Source organism: Pocillopora damicornis, chromosome 3, assembly GCF_964200805.1.
Source record: "Pocillopora damicornis chromosome 3, jaPocDami1.2, whole genome shotgun sequence".
Lineage (NCBI taxonomy): Eukaryota > Metazoa > Cnidaria > Anthozoa > Scleractinia > Pocilloporidae > Pocillopora > Pocillopora damicornis.
The window spans coordinates 26,715,692-26,734,146 of NC_142672.1; the positions used below are offsets into that span (position 1 = coordinate 26,715,692).

Genomic DNA, 18,455 nt, shown 5'->3' on the forward strand with positions numbered 1-18,455 from the left:
TTCTCTAGATGATTTAATTTGCATACCACCCTGTCATCCATTTGGAAAGTGTGTGAAAAACGAGGAATCTGGTCAAAATGAATGCACATGTGACAGAGTATGTACACGAGAGTACGCCCCTGTGTGCGGCACAGATGGCAAAACATACAGTACCGAGTGTATAATGATGTATTCAGTGTGTAAGGACGCCAGTAGTGTGGTTATGAAGCATCCAGGAAAATGCGGAGAAGGTTAGTGTCCTATTGCTTCAATAGAATAGTACTGTGGTAATAGTAAAGGCTGGTAGTGAAGCTAAAGCAATAAGACGTGCGGCAGAGAAAAAGTGAGAGGGCAGGTGATCGATCGTAACAGGGTAAGTTTCCAAAGAAGTAAAAGGTTTTTAAAGCTGGGCATAAGATAATTAAGCAAGTTACATACGAGCGAAGTGGCGGCAACGAGATTTCATAACATGATGGCTTTGCCAACTTTATGAGGAACCGTCCAGGCGAGTGTTGGTCAAATATCTCAAGATGCTGAAACGACAATAGCGTTTCTTTAAAAGGATCCTAGCTTGTGAGTATTGTTTAAAATTTTTCATCAACTGCCTAATATTATTTTCTTCCTTTTTCTTCCTTAGAAACACCCGAAGATAGCTGTCCCGTTTTGAACCCGTCACCTATTTGTAGTGACCCCATACAAGGCTGCTCTGAAGACTCCGAATGCGCGGACGGGGAGAAATGTTGCTTGCGAGGAGACTGTACCAGGAGATGCTATGCACCGGCTAAACCCGGGCGGTGCCCTAGCTCTGACCCCAAGCCATGCCCTCTAATCCTTCGACCTCCAGAGTGTGCAACAGACTGGGACTGTAGCGGAGACCTCAAGTGTTGCTTTGATGGCTGCATTAAGAAATGTACCTCTTCGTTTGAAAAGCCTCGAGATGGTAACCTAGTTTTTCCTTGTTTTTTTGCTTCATTCCTCAGCTAATTTGCTCCCTTCGTTTGTTTTGTTTTGTTTTTTTTGTTTCAGTTGCTGCGGTTTATTTGGTTGTTCGCTCGTTCGGTGGTTTATGGTTCTTTTCAATCGATTCTGCCAGTTTCTCGTGCGTTCAGTAGTGCAACGCTTGTCTTTTCGTTCACTAGTTGGTTCGGATATGGTAATAAAAAAAAAACAAATTGGCTACAACTTACCAAGAATTTAAGTTTCCATCCTTTTTAAAGGATGGAAACTTTCATTCTTTTTTTCATTTTTCTTCCATTTTTTTTTTTTTAAGATTTCGTAACAGCCTGAGGACATTTCCAGATGGTTTCATGATTGTTTTATTAGACAGATTAATTATCACATGAAAACCATTGCTGAATTTGTCTCGTTGTGAATCTGAGGGATTCTTTTCGTTATGAAAAAAGTCTGTGTGAATCTAAAACCTGATGTTAGGTCGCTCTTATACCACCGTGAATATACTTTGTTAATCAACGAACCTCTTTTTCCGCATTCCCAGAGAACCCCTGTGAAGTTACTCTATGTAGCTTCCCCACCCCAGTGTGTAAAGTTGTCAAAGGCAAGCCCACCTGTCAGTGTCGGGAGACATGCCCTATCAACCACATTGATCCTGTGTGTGGATCAGATGGGCGAACGTATGACAACATGTGTCAGCTGGAGATGAATGCTTGTCTGCTAGAGGCTGGTGGGATGCCGCCTGGGCAACTTACCTACATCGGAAACGGAGAATGTAAAGGTAAGGTCTGCTGTTAAATATCAATCGAAGTTAACCATCAAAGGTATGCTCCTAGAAGAATAAAGAGGGCCTTGGGGGCCTATGAGGTTACTCAAATTTTCAGCAATAAATAACGGTTATTTGTTGCTGAAAATTTAAATAACCCCATAGCTGAATTATTCATCGCTTCAAAGGCTAGACATGAGAAATAGCTTTCATTTCCTTGGCATTCACTTCAGTTGTGTCAACGGACTCAGGTTTATCCACAGACCTAAATGTTAGATATCTACGGCTTGAACCGTTGATACATATACATTAGAAGTCTGTTCAATAGCTTAATTTGAAAAGTTAGTTGAGGGGCTCGCCAGCGCAGACATTTCGAATATTTCAAACAGAATATCATTTCTTTTTGTCTCGCAGCTGCTCAGATTTGCAGTTTACCAGTAGAGACGGGTCGCTGCTTCGCTGCTATGAAACGATTCTTCTTCAATTCCACCTCCCGACGGTGTGAAGAGTTCATATTTGGTGGATGTGAAGGAAATTTAAACAGATTTGACACCCAGAAAGATTGTTTCGACTTCTGTGGATGTAAGTGATGTCTTGGACTGTCTCAGATTGTGAGCACAGGTCACGTAATGCTCAGCATGGATTACAAATAAATGAAATGATTCATATTTTGGCCTTTGAATGATTTCTTAGCAAAGAAATGATCCTTGAAAGTAAATTCAAGAAATTACTGACAAAGAAGCTTGAAAATTTCTAGTAGCCTGCGAGTGGGCACTACTTCGTCCGCGGAAAATTATTTGGCACTTTTCATTAGTGCCAAATCGAGGAAAAATTTTGAACAGAAGTGGGATGGCCAGTGGTGGGTATTAACCGAGCTGCGAGGTAAATGAGCCAGCGACTCTGAGGCAAAGCAGTGAGATAATATAGCGCAAAAAGATGATTTTAACTCGCTTTTTCCTATAATTATTACAATATTTTGGCTGCAAATCCCGCGCGCGTTGCTCGAAAGTGAATTGCAAAGGATACTTGGAGTTTGATTAGCCAATCAGAGCGCGCCTTCAACGCTATTCACTGTTTAAGTAGTTACAGATATCCTTTACTTTAAATGTCCCGTAGAAGGTTATCCATCTTATGTTTACAATTTTCAGCCTTGGATACGTGTGAGCTGAACCCTTGCCCTGATCCCTATGCTATTTGTAGCATTACCAAATTAGGAGAACGGCAGTGCGCTTGCCCAGAAATCTGCACATCAATCTACAGCCCTGTGTGTGGTACAGACGGCCAGACTTACGGCAGCGAGTGTCAGATGAAGGCTGAAGCCTGTAAACAAGGAATGATGATCAAGATCAAGGCTCCTGGAAGATGTAACAGTAAGGAAATTTTCTGCAGAATTTTTGTTTTTAAAGACTCCTTGCTGACCGAGTTTGATTTCAGCATTGTAAGTTTTTGAATGAGTGTAGCGCGTGGGCCGTAAATCGGAGGCGGGGGCGGCGTGCTATACGGACCTAGCAACAGTATATACCTGATCCCTACCCATGAAGGGGAAAATACCTTTTTATTTAAGCCTTTAACCCCTAAAAGTGACTATGAACCATTTTTCCATATCAGTATCGCCCATGAAACAAACATGGGATCAATATCAGTATCTTGCCAACTTCCCACCTACCCCTCCCCTAACCCAACATTAACCTTAACTTGTTGTCAATTGACTGTTGTTGAGTTAAGGGAGGGTTGGGTGGGTAGTTGCCCAGATACTCGTATTGATCCCAAACATGGAGGTCATGAGAGTAATGGAAATGATATCACCAACTAAAGACGCTCTTGATTGTTAAACAAATTCTCTTCGTCAGTACCATAGGAAATGTACAGAGAACAATATGGAGATAATGTATACTGATGTTAGGGTGTAAAGAGTTAAACGGCCTAGCGGGTTTCACTATAGCTCAGTGGTAGAGCATTAGAAGTACTAATCGGAGAGTTCATAGGTTCGACTCCTATTTTTAGCTCTCGGAGTTCTTTTTTTCCGAGTATGCCTCTGTTATTCACTGAATAATGTCATCTTTCGCGAGAAAATACTTAGTTTTACAATACGAACCTCAAACTTTGTCATTAAAAATTATTCTTATATTATTTTGTCCTTACAGCTAATCCAGGTTTTTGCCCCATTGTGGACCCACAGATTTGTTCAAGTGAACCAGAAGATTCTTGCTTTGATGATGCCAGCTGTAAGGATAATGAAAAATGCTGTCACGATGGCTGTAGAAAGCTCTGTGTGAAGCCTTTAACAAAACCTAATCAAGGTCCCCTGCGTTTGATCAAACAACGTAAGTTTGATATGTGAACCGAGTCGATACCTTAACCCTTTGACCTGTTAAGGTGACAAGCATCTAATTTCTCCTCACAATATCACCCCAAATCACACATTAAGGTGACGAGAATAAAGTAAATGATCAACATCTAAGGAAGCTCTTGATTGTTAAAAAAAATTCTCTTCGGAAATGTATAGAGAACAGTCTGGACAAATTGCATACCAATGCTAGGGTGTAAAGGGTTACTATTGCTATTTTTCTGAATCCAGTCAAAGCTTATAACATGACGTACTGAATGAAATATTTCTCATGCACAGAAATCACATCACCTGATTTTGGAAAGAAGCCTATACCGAAAGATTCTTGTAAGAAATGTAAGTTTCCACAAAGTGCCTGTTCAGTGACTGAGCAAGGAGAAGCAGAATGCCGCTGTCCAGAAGCGTGCACGGCAGATTTCGCGCCAGTCTGTGGCTCAGATGGCCGCAATTACACTAACAAATGTCAGTTAGAAGTTGAAGCTTGTAAACCAGAGAACATCGGCTCCTTGACTCTCAAGCATGTTGGACCGTGCGGTAAGATTTAAAGTGTAGTACATTAACGATGATAATCTGAATTGATATCAATCCCTGGGCTACGACGAAACTTGAGATTTTTTTCTTTGCAACGTAACGTCGCAAGCTAGTTGTCAAGTTTTGCGAGAGTGGTTTAGTTAAATTTCTTGTATATCTAGAGAGTCTCTAAAGTGGTATGTTAGTTAGATAGACATCCAATGACAAACACACATCAATGTCAAAAAAAAATAACCAATTAAAGAAAACCGGAGGACTGAAGACAGTTTGGGAATGTAATTTGAGCCACAGCGGTGGGAAGCAAGTGCTCTCGGTAAAGCGCCATTTCTTTCCCCCAAGCTCCACGAATGTGGATATTTTATGGAGTAATTTTTCATTCCGTTTTTCTTTCCCAGTGTGTGATCTTCCTCTGGCTGGTGGACCCTGTTTTGGTTACTTTCCACGCTTCTTCTTCAATTCAACCACCAAGCAATGCCAGAGGTTCGTTTATGGAGGGTGCCAAGGAAACGGAAACAATTTCCCGACTATTGAGGCCTGCGAGAACAAGTGTATCAGTAAGTGATACTTGTTTGTATTCATTTAAATGAGTTACATTCCTTAGTGGAGAGTGGCGCTGTTGGAGTCATTGTCTACTCCGGCATTGTAAGACAATATACAGGCCATGGTTCGGACCCAGACTTCTCGCTGACATCTGAGCCTCTAAGCCTCACATCGCAAGGTAAGCTGTTAAATAATTTTTTTCCCTTCACAACGCAGATCCGTGCAAGAATTACAAGTGTCCATTCCCGCGCACAAGATGTGAAGTAGAGGACGGAGCAGCTGTGTGTAAGTGTCCTTCCATCTGTGCGGCAGACTACCGCCCGGTGTGTGGAACAGACGGCAAGACCTACAGCAACATGTGTGGGCTGGAGGCCACAGCTTGCATGACAAGGCATTTTAAACTGGGTGTCAAACATCTGGGAGAATGTAAGTTTGTAGAAGAAGCGCTGACACCTCGTTTTTCTATAGCGAACTTGCCTATCTACAGTGCTGTGCGCCTTTTTGGCTTTGTCTCGAAGCGGTGTGATTGAATGTCATTTCGCGATTGATAATTCAGACAGGCGAGAAATTGGATAGGGGCTCCCAGTGCAACAAGAATGATAATCCACTACCTCGGAAGTTGTGAGGAGACGATTACAATACAATCGGACAATCTTAGCGTTATATTGTATACATGCCGGCGTCCCCCATCATTCAAGAATTGTTTTATCAGCACACTTTCGTTTCTTCGTTGTACGGGCCCTTGTTGTGGAATGAAAATTTTCACACAGATAATTTTCAAGACCAGGGATAAATTTTAACTCAAAAACCGGATGATTATGTATTGTTGTTATTCCCTTCTGCAATAGGCTTAAGTCCAAATCCTTGTAATGGGTTCGTCTGCAAACACAAGCGTCAAAGATGTGTAGTTAAAGGCAACAAACCTTTCTGTGAGTGCAATAAAGTGTGCACCCGAGAGTACGACCCTTACTGTGCCTCTGATGGCGTTACTTACTCCAACAAGTGTGTTCTAGAGGTTTCCGAGTGTGAAAGTGGCAAAGACTTGGACATTTTACACGCCGGGGAATGTAAAGGTTGGTAATGGCTTGAATCATAATTCATTTGTTGGGTAGTTGTAACAAATCGACAGTGGTTTAGCGTGGTCTATACTCTTGCTGATAATGGTATTTGTCATCACAGTGGTCAAAATATTGTGGACTCACGAGACGCAGTTTAGTGAGTCTACTACAAATTGAGTCAGATTGTGACATTACTGCCAACTGTGGTAAAAACCACTATTGAACAGCCCTCTTCTGATATCGTAGCTTCATGATAGTAGGCTACTGTGATGGAAGATTAGCCCTAGTGAAACGTAAAAAAAACAACAACAACAACAACAACAACAACAACAACCTGTCACCCTCAAGATCTCGAAGCTGACTCTTGCAACTGGTTACAATACATATCTTGGCTAGTTCGTTAGGAGACAAACGAGAATGTTTATCTGCTCTTTTTGATACGTCAGTGTCATTGATGGACTCTCTTTCTTGAGCAGCATGTGATCTTACCGCTGAGCCAGGGCCATGTGAGGCCTACATGCAGAGTTACTTCTTCAATATCACATCAAAAGCGTGCGAAGAATTTATATATGGAGGCTGTAAGGGGAATGATAACCGCTTTGCCACCATTGATGACTGTGAGAAAAAATGCAAAGGTTGGCATTTCAGTTTTTATATTCTTAAAACCTTGTGAGTACAGTTTTATGCCATTTCACTGAACTAACAACATGGAGCAGTGGTCTCTCCTATTTACTACACTAGTCATCCTTTTATTGTCAGCAGTGCTTATGCAGTGCGAATTCGTCTTTATTTTAGACTTAAAAACATTTAGTGCTTTACCGTTGTCCACAGAGCGTTTCTCTCAACCAGTCCAATTTGCCACGTAGTTGTTGAAAATTTCTTTCAGTGGGATTGAGTTGTTTGACATCACTAACACGGACAGTTTGCCTGATTGACTGACTGTCTGACTGACGCATTGATAAATCGTTCTGTCGATTGAAAGAAAAGATTCCTGATTGATATCTTGACTGATTGATTCAGTGACCTATTTACTTGTTTGTTTCATTGTTCTTTAACAGCTGAAAAACCAAATTCTGACGATCCGTGCCAGCTAATTAATTGCGACTTCCATGGAGTTTGTCGAGTGGATGACAATGGTGATGCAGTGTGTGAATGTAACACGGCTTGCCCTTTCATTTATGATCCTGTTTGTGGATCAGACGGGAAGAACTACTCCAATGAATGTGTGTTAAAGTCACAGGCCTGTCTTACTCGCACCATGATCACAGTTGTTGGTGGCCCTGCAAAATGCTGTAAGTTAACAGACTCCTACAACAAGGATAAATGTATTGACTGACTGTTAGAGTTGGTCGACTGTCCAATTGACTGTTTATCCGAATGACCACCTGCTTTCCTGCCTCTCTGGCTGACTGGTTTATTTTTTGTATAACTGACTGGTTTACTTTGTATAACTGACTGGTTTATTTTCTATATAACTGCCTCCTGGCTCTTACCGAACCCACGACCAACAAGCACACAGAGACGAATAAAGCTCTGCCAGTTTCTACGTAGCGTTCATAAGCTTCCTTGTTAGTTTTATTTCACAATAAATTTAATCCTCCCTAACCATTGTTCTTTTTCCCATAGCATCCAGAAGGAGGAAATGCCAGACTTGCCCTGCGCGTTCAAGCCTCTTTGCCCACTTTTGTGAAAGCGACTTTGGTAAGTCAACACAGATGATCTTTCACAAAGGCTGGTCCGATACTGTTTTTAATATTTTCAATATTGCAAAGTGAGGGTGTGTTTATCATAAAAATTACATTCTCTTTTTTCGTTGCCCCAGTTTGGGGCCAAGGGGCATTTTAAGCTCTTGGACTGATCCAAAAATTTGTTTGAAAAGGTTGATGTCTAAGTTGGCAGCATCTTAGGTGAAGAGAATTTGTAATTTTCCTTTGAATTTGAGCTGTCTATTTCCTTTTCAAGCGGAAATCAAGACTAACTTCTGATGTTGCTTGTAATGAATTTACATGTGATCTATGAAATGTAACCTAACACTTTATTTCACAGTGATCAAGGGCACATTTGAGAAGATAGAAAATGGACAAGACTCTGATGGGTCTTCCTTGATGGTGCGAGTGACTGGGGTGTTCAAGGGCTCTGATTCGTCACAGAATAAACTTGTCAAGATCGCCTTCTCTGAGGACTTAAACAGGTAATTCTGGGAAGAAACTCCGCGCAGAAAAACCTCATCGGAAAGTTAGATTGCTACAAAAGATCTTGAAGAGTTATACGAATTGAAAGAGCGCTCGGGGGTGCTTATTTTACACTTGAGCTAAGACAAGTGGGGAATCTGTTCTATTTGATAAACTTTGCACTCTCATTGATTTTTCTATTTCGCTTTGCACACTTATCATGATATTGTTCCTATTGTCAAGTTATTTGAATATAAATTTCGGTAGGGAGGAGCGTCAAGTGCCATTCCCAGATAAAGGCGGCAAATGAAATACCGGAAGCACGCAACGATCGTGTAGTGGCATTGCGTCAGCCATTATGGAAACTAGACTAACTGAAGAGCCTGTTTTGTTGTGTTTTTTTATATTGTGTTTCGTTTTATTGTTTTGCTTTGTTTTGGTTTTTCTTCTAATTTATGTATTCTCTCCCATCAGTTGCTTCTGCAAAGAGCTTGGATTGGGTAAAACAGTTGTCATAGCAGGGACCTTGACGGAAGATGGTAATTATCTACTGGACGAATCAAGCTATGTGCGTCATGCAAGCGAACACTTGTTAAAGAAAGTTCAGGAGCGTACAAAGCAGAACAGATGCAGAAAGACGAAGAAACAAGAATAGTCATAGATGTGATAAGTTTCCATCGTAGCCGGTTTTAGGAATGTTACATTACGCTTCCCGCGTTACGTGACATCCTATAAGACAGCCACGATGGAGAACGGGCCGTGATAGAAACCTAGAGAACCCCCCAAAAAAAATCAGAATGAAACATGGTCAGGACTTAGATTAGATATATGTTAATCCCGGATAAATTTCAACGATGTATGTAGTGATACTTTAGAAAGATATTTTATTGCAAGTAGAGCATTTAATTTTTTTTAGCGTTTTATTTGATCATTTGTAGGAAAGTGATATCTTTTTTTCTTAAAATCAATTTTACGTCAAATACTGATGATTTGTAGGAAATATTTTTTATTTTTGTAGCTGTAGTTTACCTGCGTTTCATCTGGACTGATATCTTGTCTTAATCAAACATATCATTGCGGTAGGACCCTGCTATTCACTGCAAATAATTCTGCTTCAAATGGTACAATTTCTAAATGTGGAACTGTGATGACATTAAATCGATAAATTTATAACATTTTGTGTGTGTCTGTTGGCGTGTGTGTGCCAGATTGTAAACAAGAGGGTTGTTTAGTATTATCAACCGAGTTGATAACGTAAATTGGTCAACGTAACGAGTTTCAAAGCTGACGTTTCGAGTGCGAATCGCCCTGAAGAGGGGCTAACGCTCGAATAGTCAGTTTTGAAACTCTTAACGGTGGCCAGTTTACGTTATCAACTCAGTTGGATAATTCTAAATTGCCCTGTTATACTCCCACCGACGCAGCACCACAGTTTCTTTAGAAACTTACCCCCTGTAAACAAGAGAGATTGGTTGCAGTGACAAGTAACAACTGTTTCCCAGGCGTCTTATTGAGGCGATTTAACATTTCTAGCTCGCCGTTTTTTAGGCGATCGGCCATGTTTGAGTGGACAATGGGGCCTCTCCTCTCACTTCCCACTCTTCTTCCTTCTTCCGTCGTTCATCTCTTAGGTTGAAAATCTTTCCTCTCTCCCCAGCCTTCTGCTGATATAAAAATCAAAGATGCCAGCTATGACCCTCGCCAAGAAACCACTCGCTCGCCAAATTATGCCTGCTCTGCAGTGAACTTACGTAAATTGGAATATCTCTCCTTAGTCTCTTAGCAGTATTTCCTTCTCCATCGTATCTCTACGCGAAGGAAAAGAGAAAATCGGGCAACCACTCACTACTGCGCAGATTTTATTGATTGATTTATTTTTTACTATCAATTTCACACGAAACCTTTTGCAACTCAGGCTGTCAGAGAACTTCCTGAAAGAACTGTCAGCCCTCTCCATCTGTTGGGACGCCGTACAAGTATTTTCCTCTGAATTATTTCGATCAATACAATAAATCTTAACGACAGGACAGAATCGTGTTATGATTTTTATTTCAGTTCAACCGCAAGCCTTTAATTTAACGTTTCTCTCTTTACTCAATATCTATGGCGGAATATAGATAACGTGTAGCATGGCCAATCAGATTGCACCAATTGATTTAATGCGCCAGTAGATTTTTAAGTGGGGTTTATATTCGACAGCGCCTCATCCTCTCTTGTCGACAGGTTATGTTGAACTTGCTGAATTTAACAACTGGCAAAAATTCGAAACGAAGTTCTCATTGTTGAAAGGTTAACATAAAAACAGCGTTATGAATTTTAGCTCCAAAAGCAAAACCCTGTTAAACGTTTATTTACGTTGCTTTCATAATTGCATTTGTATTCTTACAGCTGACATGTTTTGGTCACGGAGAGCGAGCAGTATTGTCAATCAAATTAAGAAGTAGAAAATTTTCAACGCTTTTGTTGGACTTAAAAACTGAACTCTGAAATTGTATTTTGAGAAATTAGCGCAGTTAACAAGTTTATCGGTAGACAAGGGCAAATTTGCTGTTTCTCAATAATGGATCAGATGAACAATGCATACTACCCTATGAAAAAACCACAAGTGAATACAGGCAGGTTTCATGTTCTGTGATTGGCTAACACTACAGCTGTTTTTGCACCACCTGAGCAAATTGTGATCGGAGACGCCAAGGCGCCATTGCCTTAAAAGCGCCTCGCGCATAAAAATGACCGCCGCTAAGGTCTTCTTCCTCCTTGCGGTGTACTTACAAGGAGGTTTCACAACAGAGAGAAACAAATCGTTCAGCAAATGTAAGGAAGGAGAAGGTTCATTTTACGACTTCTCCATCAAAGATATTTATGGTTTGAAAGTTCCTGACACGGACTACAAAAATCACGTCGCTTTGGTTATGAACGTCGCAACCTTCTGAGGTTTGACGATGCAGTACAAGCAATTGAATGAATTACTACAAACTTATAGATCGGAAGAGAACGGTAATTGTGGATTCAGGGTTCTTGCTTTCCCCTGTAATCAATTTGGTCTTCAAGAGCCGGGGGAGAACGCATATGAAATTTTAAATGGCCTGAAATATGTTCGTCCAGGCCATGGTTTCGAGTTAGATCGTAATCTAAAAATGATGCAGAAAATTGAAGTGAATGGGAAAAAAGAAAGCAAAATATTCACGTTTCTCAAGGTAAGTCAGAGCCTAGCTAGTTTATGATTATTTTTAGAAGGATTCGACGAACTATATCGAGCAGTTATTAATTATTAATTTACTTGAAATGAGAGGAATTGCTGGGATGATCTGATCAGAGTTCAATTGAAACCTTGTAAAAGTTCTCCACACTGAAAGATTAGTGCTGTACGGGAAAGGAGAATTCCATTATCTCTTTCCTTTCGTTCTTAAAAAATGCAATCAAACTGTGTTCAATAGCTGTCCGTCTACAAAGTAAATATACCTGTTATTTTCTATCAATCTCTGAAGGGGTTTTTTAAAGCAGGAGAATCTCAAATTTGCGTGCCTTTTTAATGTCGGCTCACATTACCTCCTTCAAAGTGAATATAAAATAATTTAAATTTTTTTTGTTAAGCTATTCGAACACTGCTTGAAAATAATTTCATATAGTGTTTGGCATTTAGCGGCGATCCTTAGTCTATCTTAACTGAATGCACGTTTTTAAAATATTACAATAGTCTGCGAAACACAAGGAAAAACATTGTCTGAGAGAGCTATTTCGGTTGAAATTTTCTAGTCTGATCTTTTTTCTACAAATTTCAATAATCTGAGACTGTATTTGTGACTGAACTGTTTAAAAGGGCCGTACAAACCATCATACTTTATTACGATCACATCTGGTAAGACGAAATTTAAGCGATTCATGAGACAAAACAAGACGAGCTGTCTTGAAAACTGAATTCAATTTGAAATAGCTCTGATCGTAGAAAACGATTTGAAGGCAGTAGGCATAGTTAAGGACAACGTATTTCGCTTTGCTGTGTTTTTTAGTATGTTTGTTGTCTTCGCTTCAAAATATGTGGACAAAATACTTTAATTTAGTCATCTTCAGTTGAAAAACATGCTCAAATTTCCCATGCCACCAAGATACTAATGGGAACAAGTTAAAAAAATATATATTTTCCAATAAACAATATCAGTTCTCGCTGAACGCCCACTTTATCAAGTAGTCACTGCGAGAGAATTGAAGTTGCAATGATTTTGGCATTGATAGCAACGGAGAGATGTCCCGTGAACTACTTGTTCTTTGGCTGAGAAAATGAAAATTGAATCAGCAACAACCAGAGGATAGGCTTCTGATAAGCTTGGTTTGTTCATTATTTAGTTGGCAAGTCATATCACGTTTGTTGAAAAAAGAAAAAACAGAATTCTTTCATATTTTGAGAAATCCACGAGGATGGGAATTTAAAAAAGCGTTAAGATCCCAGGAATAAAAGACCAATTTCCTCCATCACATCAAACAGATAATAAATACCAAGTAGACCCAGCGGAGTCCGATTCCGTCGGCAATCATACGTGTCATTAAAAAAAAAGCTGCTAGACAGTAAAGCAGGTGACCAATTTATTTAAATCTTTAAAGTAGAAATCCATATCCAAGAAGATGAAGTGAAGACCTTGAAACATTTACCGTATTCTTCAATCAAATGGTACCTCAGAAAAATAAGAAGAAAAAAAATAGGAATATGATTAAGTGACTATATAAATTACGAAGCTTGAGAACTAAATTGATAGTTCTGTCCAAATTTTTGTTCTACAGAGCCGATGTCCTGTACCGGATAACTTTATTGACGATGCTGATAAAATAAGCTGGTCACCAGTTAGAAACGATGATATAACATGGAACTTTGAGAAGATTCTTATTGACCACAAGGGGCAGCCATATCGTAGATACACACCCACAGTTGAACCGAAAGAAATTACTGAGGATATCGAAAAACTTATCAAACAATGTGAGGACGAAACTACAAAATAAATTGTGAGGCTAGGATGTACAATGATGAGCATTCAAACGATACTATACCTTAATAGAGAAAATTATAAGAAAACCTCTACTTGTTCTTTTTACGTCTCGAAGGAATGACGAGCGGACTAGAAACTGATTTTTTTCGGGTGGTCTTGCTTCGAAACGAAGATCTCGGCCAAGTTGAGTGGTCTTCAATTCATTCAGCCGCTAACAAGGTTGAGATCTCACTTAATCGAGACTGTAGTCTGAATGAAAGAGGTCAAATAAAAAAGCTTTTAACAAAAAAGTAACGATGAATAAATAAATAAGAATGATAATAATAATAATATTGATAAAAGCCAACACTGTTTAATTGGACGCGTGAGTTTTGACTTTTTAGTCACTAACTCACTGCACACTTCGCACGGACTTTACATTACCAGGAGCCCTCACATTACTCTCCTCTGCAGCCGTTCTCTGAGACTCCCTCTCTTCCCGTCTCTTTTCGTATAACTTCACAAGGAGCAGCTGCCAAGGAGTTTGGCAAGGCCCACAACCGCTGAGGTCAAAATTTAAAATAGGTGGGTTTTTTCAGAGAGGCTGAAACAAAATCCAATCGCAGGGTTCAAAACGCTGTTGTCTGTTGTTTGAGGGCGTATTTCATGCTTAAGGCAATTTTATTTCATCGTAGCTTAAATTTGGGTGCTACAGTCCCTCTGTCCCTTCCCTCACCCGGATGTGCCTTGCTCATAATAATTTCGTAACCTTTGTGCTTAATTTAAGGAGTCTCATGTGATAAGAAATTTGACTTGTACGGGAAACGTATTACTACATAATACTACAGGAAACATATTACTGTTTCCTCCATTATAAAAAAATAATGCTCTAAGCTACGACACTTTGAGATTCCATAAAATGTCAAAGGATGTAAAAATTCAACTATAGACGCCGCCATACTTTAATCTTGCTTAGCAGCCTGGTCGGCTCACCTGTGACGTATGAAGCGTCTCTTTTTTTTCTGTCTTTTGGCGATTTGTCTGGACAATTATGCGATTTCTGGAACTGCAGCTGTTTGAGAACCGATTTTCAGAAGTCGTGCAAATTTTAGCCATGTTATTGAATTGTTTTTAAAATGACAGCGACTCCAGTCGGCTTTTAAGTGCATTTTAAGGAAATCTTCGAGGAGTTAGATTACTCTTTGGAATCTTGGTGTAAAAAGTTAACTTTATTATATACTTTCATTAGTGGATATGAAGATCGTGTGGTTTTTACAGTCAACGCCCCTGGATAAGTGGCATCGCTATAGTGAAGTTCTCACTCCCTCAGACCAGGAAAGTGTAGAACTTATGTTACCATTCTGCCCAAGAAAGAAGGTAAACAAGACACTCAGAATTATGCCAATTAGAATTATGCCATCAGAATTATGTCTGGATGCCAAAACCAAGGGATTAGCATGGGGAGGAACATTTCAAGTTATGATAGGTTTTTTTCTTTTCTTCTTGTTTTGTTAATTTTAAATTCTTAATCATTGTAAAATCTCAATCATCCTCCACAGAATCTTATGGTCCTTTCCCTTTCGCCTCCATTAGCTACAATGCTATTTTAAATAGCGATAAATTTCAACATAATTATCGATCACACGTCAAGGTTACGCTATTGCGTGACGTGTGCGGCCAATTTTATTTGAAAAGTGAAGATTGTGTGACTAAAAGTATAAATTGCAATAGCTACCAAGCCTTCTCGCTTTCTGTCGTTTCACTCAGCCAGAGTTTTTCCTTGAGATATGAACACTGCTGTACAGCTTTGGGACGGACAACTGTCTCTCATAACTACACCTATCCCTCATGTTGCAACGCCAAATGAGGTCCTCGTAAAGGTTGCTTTCTCGGGAATTTGTGGCACTGATCTTCATATTCTCGCTGGGGAGTTTCCATCTTCGAAATGTGTCATCTTGGGACATGAATTCGCTGGAGTTGTGAGCGAAATTGGGAGTGCTGTAAAGGGAATTTCTGTCGGAGACCGGTAGTATTTTCAATTTTTGTTGAGTATCTTATGCCAAATATTTAAATTGTGTCTTTGATCATTTCAACTTTATCGATGATGTTTATTTTATTTTTTCAAGGTAAATTTATTTATGGTTAATTACGAGAAGATCAAGAAACTCGACATTCAGTTGCAAGTTTGATCGTAGATCGCGATAGATATATTTGAAAAAAACTGCTGTTGTTTGAAAATTGAATTATTGAGGCGACTAGATCAATTCCTTGCCATGAATAATTTACCTAGTGTGCTTGGCCCCAAGGGGTTTTCTCGATTTCGTTTCAGGGTCGTTTAAAACATTTCTACTCTAGTGCTTTAGTGTGCCAAATTAGTGAAACATCTGCTTGCTAATTAATTCAAGTTTTTTTTTTCCGAATGTTTTATCATTTCGTCTATTTTATTTAATTTTTGACTAGCATGTACACATTACAATTCCTTTTCTCAAATTTTTGCTCAATGAATTCTTCACTTGACTGAAAAATATTGTTTCCAGATAATAATATTCAACTCATGTTTGTTCCTGTTAAATTAATTTAATACATTCTACACAGGGTATTCAGTATGGTTTTCATCTAGACACATGTGGCCGTGCATTCAACCCTTAAGCTCCCAAGATCTGATTTTTAATTCTCCCCTCTAGCTGCAGCAAATTTTATTGTAAATTTTAGTTATGAGAATTTGGTGTTGGATCAAGATAACTACTCCTACCTAATAAGTTTGAGTATTCTCATTACCTGTTTGCTGGATAATATATCAATAATATATATATATATATACATAAGTTAAAGAATTAAAGAGGGTGCATTGATTCTCTGTGACTCTGAGTTTTGCACCTAAGCACTCGTCAAACAGAACTTTATTCAATGAAGAACATACCTCCCTATACACAAATTAGATAAGTAGCTAATTAATTCACTAGTGTGATGATCTTATCTATGTGTGAAATAAAGATTCTATAGAGCTATTATTGTCGGCTTGTGAAATTTGTTTAGTAAAACTTGTTCTCGTGGTGGCATTAAGAAATGAGTTCTGTTCTTTTGTTTAATAAAGATGGCTTTTTAGCTCTAACTAAATAAAGTTTCTCTGTGAGGCACAAGTGGCACAGAACTCATTTCTAAATGCCACCACAAGAATAAGTTTTACTTAGCAAATTTCACAAGCTGCCAACAATAGCTCTATAGAATCTTTATTTCACACATAGATTAGACTATCACACTAGTGAATTAATTAGCTACTTATCTAATTTGTATATAAGGAGGTATGTTCTTCATAATTAAAGTTCTGTTTGACGAGTGCTTAAGCGCAGAACTCAGAGTCACAGAGAATCGATGCGTCCTCTTTGATTCTTTGACTTATGTATACTTAGCTCTGCTACCACAGCATTGAGCACTTTATGTCAAGGTAGACTCTATACCCCCACATTCATTTATATATATATGATATATATATATATATATATATATATATATATATATATATATATATATATATATATATAGGGAGACATTACATGTTTATCACTTCAGGGGGTTAAAAGGTGAACTTGCATGATTGAGTCATATGTTTCTTACAATTGTAGACTGTGAAGAGCTTATCCTTATGATTGTCACAAGGTTGGGAACACAATCCCAGGATTCCTAGGGCAACATTCACAATATGGTGGTTCAGATCTAAAAATAAAGTGTTCTGTTTTTATATTTAATTCATTGACCCATGAAAATGACTAGTATCTCCCTAGAATATCACCCCTGAATCATACTTTAGGTCGAGAGAATAGAGGAAATGATCACCAGAAGCTCTTGATTGTTAAAAGAAATTCTCCTTGTCAGCACAGTAGAGAATGTATTGAGAATAAGCATACTGATGTTAAGGTGTAAATGATTAAGATAGGCATCAAGGGAGTGTGCAAATTAGTTCTGGGAGCAATAAACAATATTTTTAATGACAAAGCTAACTTTATTTCAGAGTGGTCATTAATCCAAACACCAATTGTGGTAGATGTTCATTTTGCCAGAAAGCTCAACCCCATTTCTGTAAAAGTGGTGGTATCCGTTCAACCATTGGTATTTGGCGTAATGGAGGGTGGTCACAGTACTGCCGTGTACCAGTGGAAACTGTTTTTACCATTCCACCACAGATTACTCTTCATCAAGCTGCCTTGGTTGAGCCCTTTTCTTGTATTGCTCATGGTTTTGATCTTCTGATGCCATTAGCAACAACATCTGACATTCTTATCTGTGGTTCAGGAATCATTGGACTCTTGTGGGCCTCTTTGCTTCACTTTCATGGCTACAGAAAAGTTACTATCAGTGAAGTTTCAGAACGGCGAAGAGGCCTTGCTAGTGGACTGAACATGGGATACCAAGTTGTACATCCTGAAGTTTTGGTTCACAATGCAAAGGAAACAAATTTGTCAAGTGATGGCGAATGGCGTTTTGATGCTGTAGTCGACTGCAGTGGAGTTCCCACAGCCATTGAAGAAGCTATTAAATGGTTGCGCTGTGGGGGAAAGATTCTTGTCTTTGGATGTTGCCCAAAAGGCTCTTCAATAAAAATTGATCCTCACACAGTTTACACCAAGGAATTACAAATTATTGGGTCACACATCAATCCCTATACTTTCCCCAAAGCAATCCAGCTTGTAAAAGATATGGCAGAAAAATATTTGAATTATGACAAGTTGGGAATCACTGTTTTTGATTTGCCAAGTTACCAGTCAGCTTTAGATGCTCTGTCAAAAGCAGAAATTTCAAAAGCTGTTTATGAAATGTGAATAGCATTTAATAAATAATAGATATTTTGATATTTTCTTTAAAAATGTTAAGTTTTAGTTGTATTTAAGAAATTAAAAAGAATTGTTTTATTGGTGCAAAAACTTTTGCAGGATGTATTATTTTATGAAAAATAAAAAAAGTGTGGTAAATCATCCTTTTTAGTACTTTATCAATTACAAATTTGGTTTGGGAAGCCTCTTTGAGAGGGTGTTTGTGATAGACACCAGAGAATTCTTCAGGATCCTCTTGGTTCAGTATTGTTTGACTTAAGTGTGATTGCTTGGGCCTTTCTCAGTCAAGAATGGAAGAGCATTCCCTAACCAATTGCTACTACAA

General features: G+C 38.9%; 2 protein-coding genes and 1 pseudogene across 8 annotated transcripts in view; all 3 read left to right on the forward strand.

Moving 5' to 3' along the window:
* The window catches only part of LOC113684323 (uncharacterized), a 35,435-nt gene extending 25,917 nt beyond the window's left edge, over nucleotides 1-9,518 (forward strand). For all 5 annotated transcript variants that reach the window (XM_089199332.1, XM_089199334.1, XM_089199333.1 and 2 more), the window contains exons 34-48: nucleotides 9-230; nucleotides 617-919; nucleotides 1,475-1,711; nucleotides 2,111-2,278; nucleotides 2,845-3,066; nucleotides 3,841-4,020; nucleotides 4,323-4,577; nucleotides 4,970-5,128; nucleotides 5,331-5,540; nucleotides 5,963-6,187; nucleotides 6,649-6,807; nucleotides 7,231-7,464; nucleotides 7,799-7,873; nucleotides 8,219-8,363; nucleotides 8,818-9,518. In XM_089199332.1, the coding sequence (XP_089055458.1) occupies nucleotides 9-230; nucleotides 617-919; nucleotides 1,475-1,711; nucleotides 2,111-2,278; nucleotides 2,845-3,066; nucleotides 3,841-4,020; nucleotides 4,323-4,577; nucleotides 4,970-5,128; nucleotides 5,331-5,540; nucleotides 5,963-6,187; nucleotides 6,649-6,807; nucleotides 7,231-7,464; nucleotides 7,799-7,873; nucleotides 8,219-8,363; nucleotides 8,818-8,998 (2,975 nt within the window). In that variant the 3' untranslated portion in view covers nucleotides 8,999-9,518. The remainder of the gene's footprint in view (nucleotides 1-8; nucleotides 231-616; nucleotides 920-1,474; nucleotides 1,712-2,110; nucleotides 2,279-2,844; nucleotides 3,067-3,840; nucleotides 4,021-4,322; nucleotides 4,578-4,969; nucleotides 5,129-5,330; nucleotides 5,541-5,962; nucleotides 6,188-6,648; nucleotides 6,808-7,230; nucleotides 7,465-7,798; nucleotides 7,874-8,218; nucleotides 8,364-8,817) is intronic.
* A 1,479-nt stretch (nucleotides 9,519-10,997) lies between these two features.
* Nucleotides 10,998-13,612, forward strand: LOC113684282 (glutathione peroxidase-like; annotated as a pseudogene). Its single transcript, XR_016184693.1, has 2 exons — nucleotides 10,998-11,540; nucleotides 13,120-13,612. The product of XR_016184693.1 is annotated as a glutathione peroxidase-like (transcript).
* Nucleotides 13,613-14,742: 1,130 nt separating this feature from the next.
* Nucleotides 14,743-18,271, forward strand: LOC113684326 (uncharacterized). 2 transcript variants are annotated; one of them, XM_027201674.2, is made up of 3 exons: nucleotides 14,743-14,777; nucleotides 15,087-15,327; nucleotides 17,311-18,271. In XM_027201674.2, exons 1-3 carry the CDS (start codon nucleotides 14,759-14,761, stop codon nucleotides 18,116-18,118), a joined length of 1,068 nt encoding a protein of 355 aa, XP_027057475.2. In that variant the 5' UTR covers nucleotides 14,743-14,758; the 3' UTR covers nucleotides 18,119-18,271. The 2 variants fall into 2 exon arrangements, with proteins under 2 accessions (XP_027057475.2, XP_089055467.1); XM_089199341.1 differs by lacking the exon at nucleotides 14,743-14,777 and having other exon boundaries at nucleotides 14,947-15,327.
* The last annotated feature ends 184 nt before the right edge of the window (nucleotides 18,272-18,455 follow it).